Source organism: Chelon labrosus, assembly GCF_963514085.1.
Source record: "Chelon labrosus genome assembly, chromosome: 7".
Classification (NCBI taxonomy): Eukaryota; Metazoa; Chordata; class Actinopteri; order Mugiliformes; family Mugilidae; genus Chelon; species Chelon labrosus.
This window is the reverse complement of record NC_140343.1, coordinates 15999467-16017395: the sequence shown is the minus strand read 5'-3', so window position 1 is coordinate 16017395 and position 17929 is coordinate 15999467. Positions and strand designations below refer to the sequence as shown.

Below are 17929 nucleotides of genomic sequence, written 5' to 3'. Positions count from 1 at the left end.
AGATTTCCTTTCTGCACTGGTGGAATAAGCATATTAAAGCTGCAGCTTGTGACGTTTAAATATAAATGAACGGCCATTACATTCAAGCCTTTCCCAAAGGAGTGAACTCCTTGAACCCTATCAGTGGCAGGTACATCTCTCCGTGTTTCTCAGTATAACAGAATTTTAAATCTGGTGTCTGTGGTGCCATTTCTACGCTGGTCCATCTATTGCTTTTATCTTTGTCTTTTAATAGCAATGATTGCTTACTACAGCCGAAGAGGGGAACAACAGAAACAGATAGCTTCCGCTGTAATCTGAACAAATGAAGTTAAACTTTTCCTAAATTTCTCTTTATTCCTCTTATTTTTAAAAGGGATTGTGTACAAAAAAATATAATCTCACATAGCAGAGATACAGGCATCTAGATACAAGCTGGATGAAGAACATTGTGCCAGTTTGTGGCCAGATAAATCATCAAACATTGTTAACAACAGATGAGCTGCACAGATGCTGCATGTACACTCATCAATATATCTTATTTTGTGAATGTCATTCATTACACCCCTATTGTTTCATTTTTATTTCAGCTCCGTTCAACAATTCATCTTTTGGGGCCTTTGTGGTACAGAAAAATAAACTCAATATGGTCAGACAGCAGCTGCCTGACTGGAGTAAACAGTGTTATTTATATATATATAGAAGCACTGTTCCTTCTCATGGGTAGATTAGAAGATGTTAACAGTTGGGGCTGTATACGCTGCGTCACCTCGGGGAATCTCATTCAAGCCACGGACCCAGCAGGGGTCAGCCACAGATCTGTAATGGCCTAATGTAGGTGTTAGGGTTAGGGTTACAGAAAAAAGGGTCACAAATGTAACTTGGGTTCTATGAATGCACTATCTCTGGTGATTAGGAGGAATAAAACTGAATTTAGGAGGTCAGAGGAAGAACTACAGTTTAAAATAATAAATAAATCATCGGAGGGGACAAACATTAATACTGGTGAGTGCTGAAACAAGAGAAGGGACTTAGGGAAAGGTTTGGAGTACATTATGTAGCAATTACCTTATGAGCCTGTTCAGACCTTGCATTAAAATCCGATCTGGGAAATCTGATTGCAAGTGGCCAACGTAAAAGACAGGTGTGAACGCCCCCAGAATGCATTAAGTCACATTTGAGAGATCCGATCTCTGCCCACATTTGGAGGTGGTCTGGGACGCATGTGTCCTCATTCGCCCAGAAAAGAAAAAGCACGGTAACTGATGTTTGTTCATTAATGAAAGCTTTTTAACAAAGAAAGGCATACTGTACATGATCCGCTTGTATATAGTGATGCTTTTGTAATTCTTCTCACTGCCACAAGGGGAAGTCAAAATGTCAGCACTGCAGCTTTAACCTAAAATCTTCCAAGAGTGGAGGAATGACTAATCTAAAATCTAAAAACATCTTTAGCTGAAACTAAACAAAAATCTCTCCGTCCGTTCATTATTCTAAATAATCATTTTCACACTGTTAGTGTTTCCTCATATTTGCTATCACAAATAGATTAATTGCAGCAGCTTTAGGAACTGAACTTTTAAATGTGTTGTACTTGTTTTAAGCAATATTCGGAAGATGGATGTTTTTTGCACAGTGGTATCACAATATAATCCGCTGTGGTATGCCTGCTAATGAATCGTATTTAGAGAGTTAAACTCTAACAGAGCAAACATTTGTTCCACTGTGCAATAATTTCAGTAATATCATGCATTTATGTATATTGCTCGAAGCAGCAGGTCTGAGCTGCACCTACTCCTGTTTATGTTAATAGAGACACTTATCTCTCCATTGGTGAAGGATCTGCACTGGGGTTGTAGCAAAATCATGAATCGATCTTAGGGTAACTGTTTAAATCATGTGTGCACACAATATTAGAACAGGTGGGTGCACTGTTGGCAACGTCAGAGGAAGCAGCTGCCTCTCATCGTCACTTGAGGAATATAAATCCCCTGTGTCTGTTTCTTGAAACCAGAAAAAGCCACCGCTATGGTTGACTGAAAGGGATAGCAGTCACACTGGGAAAAAAGTGACACTGGATGTCACTTTTTTTCAAACCAATAAACACCAATGTTGGGGCTAAATAAGGGACATCTGAGTGTCAGAGTTTTAGCTTAAATGTCTTCCCTCTTCAGTGTGACACTTAAAAGCTGCTTTAGAAGCTGAGAGCACATGTAAAGGCACGACCTGTGCTGCAGCTGAAGATAACAGGGAAAATGTCTTTATTCAAGAGCTGCACCTACTGTCAGAACAGTTTTGATGTGGTGACACTTTTTTTCCTTCAGGTTAGAAAATGTTATACCGTTCACACTTGGAAAAAGTTTCTCACTCCTACTCACAATGTTTTATCCATTTTAGAGTTGAAAATTCTTCATTGTTTATATTTATGGACATATTTCAATGTTTAATAGTGCTACACTACATATTCACACGCTATCTTCTGCGGTTCATAGCGACTATATCAGTAAAACTATTCATTATTTAATATTAAATCACTTTCATTAAGAGAAACACATGTTTTCCTAAAGATGCAAACTTCCAAAAGTGCAATCTTACTTGAGGTGAACACCGTGGGGTAATAAGGTAAGTATGAAATCCAATTTCATGTATTTTACATTTACATTTGCTGAGTCATCTGGGTTGATTCATTAGCTTTAAGTGCTAGACATTGTAATGTACATTCCAATTTTTTATCCCATCTATTTCTGAAGTCGCAGACTTGAATCTGGTGCCAACAAAATTTTTAATTATATGATGAAGCATAAAACTGACTGAGTATATTTATTGTAGTTGGACACATTTACTACATTGCTTTGTTCGTCACCATTTCCTTGGAGGGTATAGATGGTGCCTATGAAGTTTGTCCAAAACACTCACTGAACAGGAAGTCCATGTCTGACAGTGTGTTTGTATGCCTACCCCATCCAATCACCCTGACCCGAACGCTTCAAATATGGGCGTTGCTGCAAAATGGCGACAACAACTTGGGTGCCTCACACGCATTTTTAACCCTACAGCACAGAAAATCTATACGGTCTCCACAGGGTCACAGCAGACATTTTGAGTTGTCACAGTATGGAAAGTGTGGGCACATTAAAGATGACTCTTAAGTGTCCCAGTAAGCCATGACGCTGCTTTCAATTGGAACTTGTGAGCCTGCGCCTATGACTTGTAAATACGGATACACAAAATGCCAAGCGTTCAAGTGGTAACATCAGCTATAAGACATTAGGACACTGCTGCTAGGCAACTGTTTGCATCTAAAAGCCACCAAGTCCAACAGTAACTCAGTACAAAAGAGTAGTGAAAGTAAGAACCTGTTGGAAACATTGACATTTTCCTTAAAGATAACATAAACTTACAAAGAAAACTCTAAATTACAATATATTAACTTACCACCCACCTCCACATTTCTGAAAATGTCAGTCATATCTCAGAGCTTTCAGAAAACTTCTATTTACACAGATGTAAATACCTTAAGAGTGGGCCGTCAACACAGGCTCCTCTCATGAACACCGCAAACACATTTGACAGCAGTAAGTTAACCAGAACACTCAAAAGGAGGTGTGCGGAGGTGGAACTGTCATTAGCAGACCTGTGGTTTCCCTGCTGTGAGTAGTCAAGATGTCTACGGTGAACAGAAATGATCACAATACTCCCATTCTGTTCCTGAGTTATGGCGTTAATGATGTCACAGGGAAGCTGAACTTTTACCTTTCGAATACTATGTCATGACTTAATCATCCTTTTAGACATTCATGTGAAACACTGTCCTAATTAAAGTATAATTTGTTGAGTTATGGCAAATATATATATATATATATTTCATATGGTCTACCAAAATCTAATCGGTTCATCTTTATTCATTCTCTAGACTGGGACAAACCTACAGACCTACGAACATAGTAAGTAAAATCAACGACATAAACTCATTGGGATCACAATTCACACTTATTTACACATATTACTAAAGTTTAAAAACTTCTCTATGAAATTCCACAATTCCAGCAGAGGGCAACAATAAGTTACCCGTCTGTTTCAATTATTAATTTGAACACCAGTCTGAAAACATTTATTTAAAGCACAAATTCACTTCCTACTATTCCATCATTCCTACATGCATTTGCTTAGACGGCTTAGACGGATGATTTGACACTTGACTAATCCAACTCTCAACCTGTTGCAAACATGAAGTGTCAGATTTCTCCAACTGGTGTAAACAAATTGAATAAAAGCGAGTCAAAGGTCAGAGAACTCAGAGAAGGAATCCATCAGCAGCGCAGCTCCTGATTGTGAATTAAGATTTACAAGCTGTCAAACTGAACTGACACCATCTCTCTCAGTCTACACCGGCTGTTACGTATCTCGCTCGTCTCTGGGCCGCCACTCAGAATAGCAACATAAATGTGTGAATGGATTTGCTAACTGGCATCAGCAGGAGCTGACATCCCACACTTTGAGGGCCCTGCACAGTTTGCTGCTCATCTCAGCTGTGAATTAAGATGTGTAACCGATCTCCAGACAGACAAGGACAATCACAACACAGATAGCAGCAAAGCCTTTAAATCCAGTTGGATTGATCAAGGAGCATGTGGAGACATGAAATACACTCATCCTGATGAGAAGATGAGGTAACACTGCCTTATACCTCTGGTGGGCTTTAAAGATAAGCTGCCCTGTCATAGTCCAGAACATCAGATTATCATATAAAACTATTGGAGGGAGCATTAAGGAAATGAAAATTGCTGCCGTGTCACGTTATCTTTACAATAAATGTACTGGATCTTGTTCCAAACTTGATTTTGACAGACGGTGCCTTGAGGTAGCAGCTGCTCATCAACCAACAGTTGGTCCTCGACTCGCTCAACGGCGCTGAGATCAACGTCCGTGACACAAAATCCAGTTTTCTTTTACTCTGAAACTTCACTGTCGTCAGCGTCAGAGAGTATGACTAACTGAAAGCTGCGTCTGTCCACTTCATTTTTCATGCCTCTATTCCTGCTCTACTTCTCTGAAGGTGATGGATGCTCTTGAAATCTACGGGGACAGCTGGTCATTAGGCTGGAGGTAAAGTGATTCACGCTGCGTGACTGCGTGTGCTGAGAGGGGGCGCACGGAGGAAGCAAAGAACGGTACACTGGAAAAGTAAGAAGCCAGAGAGTGTACTTTTGTTGGCTGACATTACAGTCGCATTGTAATGCAACAGATAATAGCCTGCAGGTCGGACTGGGGGCCTGGGGAGCAGCCGGCAGCTGCTGCCATTCATTCAAGGTGACAATAAGCCGATGTCGCCAAGTCCTAGTGGCTCTCAAGGTTCAGCCTGTTTGTGTGTCTGTGTGTCTCTATGTGTGTTTGTCAGGGAGGTTTTTCAACCATCTGTGATGTATCAACACTAAAGTTGCTCACTTGAATCTGGAAAAGAGCTGTGACATAACATGAAAGCACATGCTGCCTCCAACATAACCACCCTGCATCTTAACTCACCACATCTGAACAAGATCACCACATCATTCCCAGCTTGAAGCAAAAATTCTTTGTTCCGTAACGCGCTTGGAAATGTGCATGAAATTCATTGTCCCTTCCAGACGCTGTGCTTTTTCACCTTGCAGTTGAAAGACAAAGACAGCGCTTCTGGTTTAAAAGCAGGTCTCCAGCTGGCTACAAACAGCAGAGATAGAGGTCGATGCTCTCTATCGCTGCCTCCACTGCTAACCTTCAAACGATAAGACAGCACTGAACCCCGAGAGACCATCAGTTCCTGTTCTGTATCCAGCTCTCACTGCTGCTGCTGCTGCTGCTGCCCTTCCCACAAACACAAACATCAAGCGCTTAATTGTGCTCTCCACCGCTTCAGTAAGACACCCGAGCGTCAGGAGGTGAAAAACATCTGAGGGAAAGAAAAAAGGGAAGTCACGAAGTTTGCTGCCAAAACAAAAGTGTTTTCAGGAATTAATTGAAGGCAGCTGGGTGTCGGTGTCAATAACTGAATTTCTTCTCGTTTATGGCGGATATGGTGTCTCTTTTACAGTCAGAGTTTAATTGGAGAACTCGAAAATACATTGTAGGAGCTGTGCAGTCAAATTTAATGAGCCTGATAACGGTCAGTGTTTGTGGGGAACGTCACAGGTGTTGACTTTCCTGTTTTTGGCACAACGTTAGTGAAACTACTCTCATTGTCATACTATGTAATTTAGAAGTATTTGCAACAGACGCAATTTAAACAGAAAGCATCTGGTCCATTTTCATCTTGTAAAATCACATACTGTCATCAAAAGAGATCTTCAATGCAATCCTCCAAGCTGTGGTAGTTTCAAGTTAAACAGCAGCTGCAGTAGACGCAGCAGTACAGCACAAGCCCCAATAAGGTTGCTGTATTGTTTCCTACAGGAGAATTATTTTTTTGGTTAAAGGACGTGGTCATTCGCAAAGAAACAGTTCTAAAAACACACACACATCTTTATACAGGAATTATAAGCAACGACCGTCTCCATTTACATGCTTTCATACCACAAGCAGTCGTATCATGCAGTTATCTCAGAGTTTCCCTGCTGACCCGTCTGTCCTGAAGTTTTAATAAGTTTAACCAACAGTTGAGAATACACAAGGGGAACCCGTACGTCCTTCCAAAGTTCATCAGCACAGACGCAGAATTCACCAGATGTGTGAGGTCAGATAAAATCACGTCGGCCCGCTCAAGTACAGACCGCTCAAAATTGTCTTGCGGAGCGAATAGTGTGGGCGTAATCTTCTCTGCTGTTTTAACCAGATTAAATATTTGAGCTTTAGGCACGACCGCTCCCGAACCAGCTGGTAATATCATAATGTGCAATGGACTCAGTCGGAGCTCCATAAAACATTAACGTAATATTCCTGCAGACACCGGAGTCTCCAAAGAAAATGGAGGCGGTGAAGGATTCTTGCAGACAAGGGCGTGTGTCAGTAAATATCATGCCTAAATCTTTATAGGAAATGACTTGTTTAATGTCGTGGCCACGTACAGCAACAAAGCTCTGGATTCTACAAGGTAGAAAACTATTTGCAGAGTAAATTTACAAAAACACTATAATGTGATGTGAGTATAAGCTTGACAACAGCTGCAAAATGAACCAGATGCAATGAAGGGTAAATGTTTATTTAAGCAAAATGTACTTGAAATCTAAATGTTAAAGCAATACTTGTGGACTGTGTTAGCTCTGCTAGCAACATACAGCTACATATTGCAGCTGACTAATGTAGATGATTCAGACTAATTGTATATACTGTCAGGAAGCTTTCACAGATCAGGCATAACATTATGACCACTTTCCTAATATTGTGTAGGTCTCCCTTGTGCCTCCAAAACAGTTGTGACTCATCAGAGGATGGACGTGGAAATTCTGAGGGTGTCCTGTGGTGTCTGGAAACAGGATGTTGTTAGTTGGGGCCTTTGAGTCATATGGTTTGAGGGGAGGGGCCTCTGTGGATCATCCCACAGATATTTAATCAGTTTGGGATCTAGTGAATGTGGAGGCCAGGTCAACACCTTGTGCTGTTTTTCATGTTTTTTTTAGTTGTTCCTAAACCGTATTTGTGTGTGTGTCTGTGTCAGGCTGCATCCTGCTGGGGATGGCTGCTGCCATCAAGGAGTGTCATAGCTACGGGGTGGGGGTGCCTGGTCAGGTCTAGGTGGGTGGTACACGTCTAAGTAACATTCACATGAATGCCAGGTCCAAAAGTTTCCCAGCAGAACACTGAATTGTCACAAGATGGTCAATGTTATTTACTTCCCCGATCGGTGGTTTTAATGTTACGCCTGATCGCTGTATGATCCAGTATAATATAATGTATATTTTTTATTATATCATTATGTCTGATGTAGAGTAAAACATATAACAATCAGTCTGAAATGTGGTGGAGTCAAAAGAGAAAGTAGCATCAAATTTAATTTAAGTATCTGTGCCATGACTTCATTCACCTTATTACTTTACACTACCGCAGTGACACAGTGAGACGAGAACTAACTCACAACAGTAGAGGACAAAACATCCTTACTTTCAGTTTTTTAGTATGGGTCAAGTTTTAAGTTATGGTATCCTACATTTGCAAGTTTCTCCAACACTGGCTCTTTCCATTTACTTGACTGCTAAGTTATTATTATTCTCCTAAGGCATGAAAAAACCCCAAGTTTTCCCAGAGTGAATATCCTCCATGACTAATAAACTGACCTTTATAAAGAGATGGAGTTCCCCTTTAAAGTTCCCGCATAATAACAGCTCAGTGTTTGTTAAGTGTTAAGTGCTTCCTCCAGCCTCATTTACATTCATCTTGTATGTAAACTGGATGAACCACTCAAAGCCGGACAAGGGGCAGCAAAACACCAACACGAGCTCTCTCTAACGTGATTTGTTCTGCTCCACCATCGGTGACAGCGGTAAAGGAGCAAGTAGTAGCAGCTAATCTAGAGCGTGGGAGGACGGGTGACGGTTGTCGAGCAAGGACGAGGACCGGTTCACTAGTTATTTTCAAGCAGGTTCGGGAGGCTCTTCACAGAAGCCTGCCACCTATTCCTATAAATACACCTCACACTCAGCAGGAAACCAAGAGGCTGAATATGTGCAGATGGATGAAAGAGGTAGGACTCTGAATGTGGGCTGCAGAAAATTACACTCAACAGCACTCTTCTCACGCCAGTCATACGAGAGCCACATGGTTGCAGCCTTCCCCTTCACCTGCAGCAGAGAGGCGGTGAGACGTGAGCGCTGTGATGATGGTCGTTTTCTGCTTGGATAGTCAGACAACTGAAAGTCACATGCTTACAGTCAAAAATAGCTCTGGTTTGTCCACTGTCACACCTTTATAATTTGAAGTCAACGGTCTTTCAATGTGCATGCCACACATGAAGAGTGAGTCATTTATATGTTTTTACAGCAGCAATTACAAACTGAGTGGTAAACACCCACTTTCTTTCTGAAGAATACAACGCATAGGAGATAAATGTTTTACAAAAAAAGTTTGAAATTTTACTGCAAAAAATCAAACTGTTTCATCATCTGGTGAATAAAAGTCTTTCTTTGCGGTTTTGTCTTATTGTGGTGCATGAGTACAGACGAACACAACACTCACGGGGGATGAACTCCATCCTACAGCCAAGAAGGAAGGATTTATTGAACACAAGAGCTGCACAAAGCAATGAGTCATCTGGTGAACCATGACATACATATAAGGGCCTCATATTTTTGGCACAACAGTACTGTACTTGAGGTACAAAAACCCTGTGCTTTCAACCCCTACATTTAGGGAGCTTTACATAACGAATAAGTCATTTAAAACACATTTGGCTAAAAGGTAGTGTGTGCCGATGTTTAGAAATTGTTTACAGCTGCACCAAAGTGATTCATCTCCCTGAACTACTCATGTTTTATTTCAGTAGATATGATCCAGCATTGCACAACATTAGAGAGGAACAACAAAAACAACTTAATTCACAACCCATTACACTCAGCTGAATATGAAGTAGCTCAAAGCTCCTCCTGCAGCAGCAGCAGCAACAGTAACACACTGTGTACCCACTAATGGTTCAGTATTATTGGGTCATTAGTCACTTTCTGCTAAAACTTTAGTACAATTTTCCCATGCAAGTCTTTTATACTTAAGTATTTCATACAAACTGGTAAATGGAGTATTTTTTTTTGCATATACACACACATGTAAGGTTTCCCTCTGGGACAACTATGCATTCTTAAATCAAGCCCATTTTATGCACAGCAGACCAAGATGTGACATGTCTAGGTCATTTGAAGGGTTTTCCAGCTCAGGGATTTGTGTACATTAGAAACGTCAACACCGATAAATCCTAAGCATCATACTTAACGCCACTCGCGTAGTAAGCTCACATTATGGATTTTAGGAGCCACACGCTTTAAGACCCATTAGGGCTTATGCAGCCTGAAATTAGGTTTTTAGATGGCCTAAGCCAACCCATCATGTACAGAGGAGTAGGAAACGGCAACACTATACATTTTTATTCTGGGGGATTACATGCTCCAAATATTCAGGGAAGTACAACAGGACATTCTCAGAAAATACTAAAATGGTTCAACCAGACTTAAGACTGCAGTTGTCATGGTTTACAATTTGCTTAAATATGTTGGAGCTGTAAGGTTCAGACTTCCTTACTGGATTGCCAAAAACCAAACCTTGATGACATTTAACCTTAAAGCCGTATCAACTTGGATCTATAGCGTTATAGCAAAGGCCAGGTTTGATAAAATGCACAATATTCTATTGCCAATTTTTTTAAGAAACTTGAAAAATACTTAAACCATTATACTACAAGTTTACATCTGCTCTTTAAAATGAATAGAAACGGCATTGCTGCCATCTAGTGGGAAGTCACTCACATCAAGGCAAAAGGACATTTTATTGAATATATAAACATACAAAACACTGAAAACATAACATGCTGTCAATATGACACATTAGTCAGCAAGGCAGGAGACCTCAGCCGGCGTGGACAGATCAAAACCCTAGAAAAATACAAAGTGTTAATGCATTGCTCAGGGCAACATGATTTCAAAGCCATTTTCACTTATAAACCGTGCAGTCATAGTTTCTCACCGTGTTCACATCCTCAATGACAATGCCCTTCCCAGGAACCTCAATGTCGCTTTCTGTGTTGTTGTGCGAACGGTACTCTTCGCTCTCCGTGTCTATGGTACTAGGCTGAGAAATATTCGGCATTGACATAACTGATGTTTCCACTGAAGCAGAAAGGCGTTAGGACGGCGCTCAACATGTCGAGTCAATACACGCCTTTAGTGCGCTTAAGACCAATGCAAATGAGAAAGGCTCATCTCTTCCACAACCTCAGGCCAAAGAAATCCCACCAGTGACGTTGGGCACATCCTGAAAGGCATTAAAGTGAAACCGCACCAACCTCATAGTCGGGATCCTCCTCAGGTCCTTCCTCAGCGAGCTCCTGTGAGAGCGCCTCCACCCAAGTCTGATGCTCCTCCTCTTCATCCTCATCCAAGTCATCCTGCTTTCGTTTGCTGCCCTTCCCACAAGGTTTAGTAGGGGAGACTCGGATTTCTGTAGGGAAATGAGTTCACAAGGCAGGAGCACTGTGATCCTCCACGGCTATCAACACCTAACATCCACTGTTCACTAAACTGCATTGATCACACAAATGAGCATCTTAAGCTAGGAGTTTCTTTGATACTGTCAAAGTTTAAATCCTGTTTTAAGCCTTGGGAAAAAAAGTTAATGATCCTTTAACTGCTGCAGTTAGTCAAGCATAAATACTTTGCCATCAGATGTAGATGACACAAAGCCTTACTACGTACAAACTACGACTGTAGAGGGCCGACTTAAATATACCATTTCCCTGCATGGTGGCTCCGAGACTTGAGCACCAAGAAAGCATGTATATTTATAGTCAAATGAAAGAAAAAAAAAAAGTAGTCTCTGGAGTTGGAAAAGTTCCATTTTTGCTAGAACTGCCATTTCTAAAATGTTATAGTCAGTATAAACTCCTATCATACATAAGGTTTTAAACTTCAGGCTTCAAGCGCTGCAGTGTGCCCACCCTTGAGCCTTCAGCAACCACTTCCCACAGTGTAATGAAACTCCTTTTAAACTTTAATACACACCTGGAGACAGGGTTCGCCCAATGCTGCTCGACACTGGGTAGCCCAGGGCGCCCTGCACCCAGCGGGGCAGGATGGACAGCAGCAGCCGGGTGACCCGATGCAGGCGCTTGCGGCCCGTGAGGCTGTGGCGTGCAGGGCTGGAAACCCCGGGGCTAACGAGGACCGTCTCGTGCGGCTGCCGGAAGCCCAGCACCCACCAAACCCCCCGGTATGCGCGCACCTGTTTAAGCCAGAGTCTCGTTAGTTTAAAAAAAAAAAAAAAAAAAAAAAATGGAGATAGGAAGTTAACTCGACATTTGAGGATTTACGTACCACGATGCCAAAGGGCCAGAATAGGCCGCGCAGCACTGAGCGAAGCACACCGTCTCTCCTCACTACTCTGTCCTGCAGGCGAGGAGACACAGCCGGTGAAAAGCACAGTTTGAATAATTGCCACACAACGTAGTGTGTTACTCTACCGTTACCTCAGTGTTTTCGCTCTGCTCCCGCTCCGCGACGTCTCTGCTGACTTCACCTGAAGACATCCTGCTGCGGGCCAAAACCTTAAAAAAAATGGCTGAAAGGCTAACAGTTTGAGGAGGGTCCGCAGGGTGAGATGTACCCTGAAGGTACCACTGTGTAGCCAATCAAAGCAGACACGTGCACCTGGTGCAATCAGCACGGACCAATGAGCAGATCCCTCCAATTAACCTTTTACTAAACGCTGCTGCTGTTAGGGAACACATTCAACTCTCACCCTGCATGGTTCAAATAACTTGTTTTACTGCACAGGCCTACAGTACAATTAGCGCTTTAGTAGTAGTAGTTTCTCTATATGTTTTAGTAAGCAGTTGCCTTTTACAAACTATGATTCATGCCTTTTAAATTCGGATTGTTGGTTGGATAAAATACACATTGTAAGGGCAGTATAACTGGCATTGTTCACCATATGTCTTACTCTCAGATATTTTATCTACTGATCACAGTAAGTAGATCAGTTAGGAAGGAAAATATGCTATTTGTGTCATCCCACTGCACATAAAAAGCTTTTTTTAAAAGCATCTAATCACTGAAACATGAATGGTATTCTTCCAAAAAAATAGGCAGAGAGATGCTGCTGCTCAGTCTGCTCCTTTGTATATGAAGAGGTTTAAGAGAGAGGCCCATAATTATTCTTCCATACTTGAGAAGCTCCCTAATTGGAAACTGTTTCCGCCACTGGCTTTCGTCACATTTACGTATGAGATGATGCATGAACGTGAAGTAGAGATGTATAAAAGCTGTTTGTCCCCGCTGCTCTTTCCAAACTACAACAAACCGCGTGAAGAGAGTAGAAGACATTAAAAATGGATAAGAGTCCAGTCACAAGAACATTCAGCATCGGCGCTATCTGCAGTGGAACCAGAGCTTCAGATCATTTCTCCACAGAGCGCAGGCACAGCAGTGCAGGGATCCGTGCACTCTTGTGGGCTACCAGCAGCGCAAAGTCCTTTGGGTGTTCATCAGACTCCCAGACGAGCCGGGAGAACTTATTTCCAAACATCCTGACACCTGGCAGCATCCCTCAGTTCACAATACCAAGTCTTTCTGTGCAGACCAGCTTGAGGTCACTGGACAAAGAGACAGAGGAGAATGATGCTAAGTCAGGAGGAGGACTTGGGAGTCCTGGGACAGAGCAGGAGTCATCGGTTTCTCCGGGCTTCCCCGCCATCTCATCATCTGCATCGTTCTCCAGCCTCAGTTTGGTCTTGTCAGAACGCAAAGCTGAGCGGTGCGTCTCAGACCCTTTAACGAAGAGGAGATCCCTCCTTCAGAGGGAGCTGCACTACCCTTGCTCCTACAAGGAGGCCGAACATTGCCTGGACCCTGCGAGCAAAGCTGCCCTCTCGCTGCCGCACCTCACCAAAGTCACCACCCCATACGGCTTTATCACCCTAAGCCAGAGTCCCCAGATGGCCAGCGAGGAGGCACTGCTCTGTCAAGCTGGGCTACGGCGCTTAAACAAAAATGACGAGACTCACAGCAAAGCTCCAAGGACGAACACTGAGGACATCCAAGGCAACTCCTCCCACCTGTCTGGAACCAAGAAGAGACTATCCAAAGATTCCACTGACTCTCAGACAAAGGGAAGATTAATAAGGAAGGAGTTACAAACTCCCTCTGCCTCCTCCATCAATGCTTCACCCTCACCAAAGCACCCTGATGGAAAGCTCAAACGTCGCTTCTACGAGATTATAAGGAAACACTTTATCTCCCGACACTAGAAAAAAACAATGTCAAAGAAAAGAGAGAACTGAGATCACAGGTTTAAATGTCGCATTTACTTGTTGCACTGTATTTCTATGAATGAATTCAGTGTGATTAAACTGTGAAACCCCATAAAAAATGTGCCAGTTGTTGTCACTGCTGCAATATTTAATGAGTCTTTTACAACTGTATTTGATATTAAAGTATCTGCTTCTTGGTTTCTGCACTCAAATTAGTTTTACTACAAAATCAAACTGATGGGGATCAGGCGAGTTCACCTCTAAGATTCTCGTAAGGGTCACACGTCATCCATGTGTTTAAGGTTAATGAATTCTTCCACCATATTCATGATCTTAAATGTCAACCCCTCTCGGGCCGTCTGCTCCTATTCACTCCCTCACTGAATTTATAATTTCCACAGTTAGCCTGTATGGTGTGTCCTGCGGCGCTGGATGCGTCCCTCGGGCAGAGAAATCAGAAACACTTCTTTAGCATATGAAGAGGTTCATAGGAGAAGCCCTTAATGATGGTCGTCGAATGAGTCCTTGAGGCCGGCATACTGAACCCCCCCCCCACACACACACACGCAGACACCAATATTTAGTGGGTTAATGTCGCTGTGACGCAGAGGTCTGAGCAGGAGGAACATACAAGCGAGAGCCCTCGAACACAAGAAGGTGATCTAAATTTACAATCACTTAGCATTTGTTTACATGCGTGACGTCAGGGATTTGTCATTAACGCTTCAAGGCAAATAATCTCTGCTTTAATTAAATCTTTCTTTAAAAGGCCAGAGTAGCCTAATCGAGGAAAAGGTTGTGTAAGCAAAAGAAGGGGTTTGTGGGTTTTTGAGAACGCACGGAGAGAAAGAGAGCAGAATTTTATTTTCGATGTACCGCAGCTCATCTCTAAATTCAGTCGTGCTGTGTTATTCTGAGAGTTGTTTCTGTTATACTGTACTCAGCTATTCAGAAACACCACTCAGTATATCTATACAGGCAGCAAAGTTGAAGCAACACCTCTCTATACCGTTTAAAAAAAAACAAAAAAAAAAACACAATTATAACCTAAAGATTTATTGCAGAACATTTGTATTAGAGTGCATTTGTTTTAGCTAAGTGGACCAAACATATATTTCTTGTTTGTGAATTTGCATCAGCGGTTCTAAAGCCTCTTCTGCCGTGCTCCCTATTAGCTTAAACTCACTTTAATATTATTTATGTAGTACCAAAGTCATTACTTCAGTCGGACCAGAAACTCACTAGTTCCCATTAATATCCCTTTGCGTGGGCCCTTGGCCACAGATAAGAAGAACAACTCCCTTTTAAAAGGAAGAAACATCTGACAGAACTTGAGCTTTATCAACATTTTACTCCACTACATTTATCTGATAGCATTTTACAGTGCTGTTGGCAGAAAAATCCTTCAAAACAGGAAGCAGATTCAGTAAAAGGCTGTTTAAACACAGGACGTATCTGTCCGTATATGTTCATGGTGATATGTCATTTAATGTTAAGCGTTTATGCTTGGATGATGTATTTTTAAAACCTACTTTTTACTGCACTATGACTCATCGTAGCAGGAAAAACACATGGAAATATGAGTATTTGTGATGATAAATGATTAACTATCATCACTGATATAGAACTGTGGCTCAGAGCACTTGTTTATTCTTATAACAGTAACTGTATACCCACTGCGCTCTTAATAATTAATACTTTGATTGCTGGCTTTATCCATCATTTGTTCTCTTTATTTTATCATATACACTACAAACATGCTTCATCCAGATCCAAGTAAGAATTAATCTGCTTCCTCCTGCTGCTCTCCTCCCTTCATCTCTTTTTCTGTCTCTACTCAGTGGGTCTCCAGCTGATGGAGTCAGGTTGTCTTCCTACTAAAAGGGAGTCTTTCCTTTGTTATGATCACCTTAGTGTTTGTCCCAGTGCTGAAACACACTCTGTGCTCTTCAGGAGACTATTTTTGATTATCATTAATGAATAAAGTGCAATCGAATTTATTTATATCTGTGTTTGACACCCGGAAATGTTTGCTCTTAAAAGGTTTATTGAATTTAACACCTCTGGTTCTGTACAGTCATACACCACTATTGTGAAGCAAAGACAGCTACAAAAGCTTTGTGGGATAAAGCATTCATTGGTGAACCTACAATATATCAAATAAGAGCTGCGGGACTTCTTCAGTAGGCAGAATTAACAAAAACTCCTGACGTGCCAGAGAATTACCATTAACTGCATTTTCTGTGTAAAAGAGAACATGGTATGTGCATCGTATAGGGAAGGTGACTCTGCTCCTTTCATGTGCGCATTCTTCTCTGTTTCTGTTCTACGTGGAAGTGAAAATTCAGAAGAAGTTTGTGGTGCCGGCTTTACCGAAGGAAGAGCTGCTTCATCACCTTGGTGACGTGGAGACTGTCCGCAGGGATCTTCTATTGAGATGCCTCTCGTCCTGCATAAATATAACTGAGTAACGGGCCTTTAACGCAGAGGATGTGTGAGTCACTCTGAGAGGGCTACTTCAGCAGAACAAGAAGAAACTCTAGGTAGCACGACAACACGGATAATGGCTGAAATAGCACATTAGAATATCATAGACCAGTCGGTGTATGTATGTCACTGACACCAGAAAGGTGTCATCACACATCAGTATGACTTTAATCTATTATTTACACTCTTGTGCTCTATGCTTCAGGGTGTCAGACTTGGTTTAATTCCACTACTCTGATATACCGCTTCAACTCAGAGGACAGAAAACTAGTGGAGAGCTTCTGATGTGACAAGAATCCAGAGAGCTGGTTTTGGACCAGCACAGGAAAAGGCCTGTCACCATAAGGGCAGGGAAAACCAAGCGATTTTTTGGAGCACCAACCTTTTGGCCCATATTGCAATGACAACCATAAACCCCCTTAAACATATGAAAGCCTGACAGTGCATGGAGAATATTCCACAACCCCCTTTATTAGGGGCCTCCTTCTATTTACTCTATGATAGATTTCGCTAGTTTGGGCTGTGGGGATAGAACACAAACATCTGTGCCTGCCCCACTTTTGGCATTGCATAAGAAGGGGGGAGATAAGAAGGGGGGAGGGGGGCTCAAAGTTCCTGGGGCTGCACCTGAACAACAGACAGGACTATAAAGACAGCACTGAGGCCCTCTACAGGATAGGACAGAGCGGGCTGTTCTTTCTGCGGAGGCCCAGGTCCTTTACCCTGCACACTACAGATATCTATAGTGTGGTGTGGTGGGTTGTGGATGTGGTAACAACAAGCTGGGCAAGCAGAGGAGTTGGGGAGGTGGGGACATAACTGGACAGTGTGGATGCTAAGAAAAGGATGAGAGACAACCCGTCTCATCTTGGTTATGCCGAGGCACGTGCCTCAAAGTGTTTAGTGGTCTCTTTCTTACCAACAGTTTTTAAGACTCCACAACCCCACATTACCCAGTGACTGGTAATGTGGTGTAACAGATATTACACATAGTGTACTCATTCATTCATTCATCTTCTGTAACCGCTTGTGCTGTGAAGGGGCGCGGGGAGGGGGGCTGGAGCCTATCCCAGCTGTCATCGGGCGAGAGGCGGGGTACACCCTGGACAGGTCGCCAGTCTATCGCAGGGCTAACACAGAGAGAGACAGACAACCATTCACATTCACACCTACGGCCAATTGAGAATCCCCAGTTAACCTAACTAGCATGTCTTTGGACAGTGGGAGGAAGCTGGAGTACCCGGAGAGAACCCACGCAGACACAGGGAGAACATGCAAACTCCACACAGGAAGGCCCCAGTCGAAACTGGAACCTTCTTGCTGTGAATCGTCGGTTCTAACCACCACGCCACTGTTCCACTGTGCCGCCCGTATATGTATCATATTGCATAAAAAGGCAACAGATATTGACTCATGCAGCTATTTCTTTTTTTGCTGTTTCTGTTCTAGTTTTGTCTTATTTTGTACTCTCTTTGATGCATGGGCTTGTAGAGATTCTCTTCCTTGATGTTAACTTGTTTTGCTACTCTGCCAGCTGTGAACCGCCCC

The 17929-nt window shown here is 42.4% G+C and overlaps 1 protein-coding gene across 1 annotated transcript; it reads right to left on the bottom strand.

The window, feature by feature from the left end:
* Positions 1 to 10398: 10398 nt before the first annotated feature.
* Positions 10399 to 12187, bottom strand: org (oogenesis-related gene). Its single transcript, XM_084548676.1, has 6 exons — positions 12113 to 12187; positions 11961 to 12032; positions 11649 to 11868; positions 10934 to 11088; positions 10615 to 10719; positions 10399 to 10523 (listed from the first exon to the last, which is right to left on the bottom strand). Exons 1-6 carry the CDS (start codon positions 12170 to 12172, stop codon positions 10476 to 10478), a joined length of 660 nt encoding a protein of 219 aa, XP_084404802.1. The 5' UTR covers positions 12173 to 12187; the 3' UTR covers positions 10399 to 10475.
* Positions 12188 to 17929: the final 5742 nt, after the last annotated feature.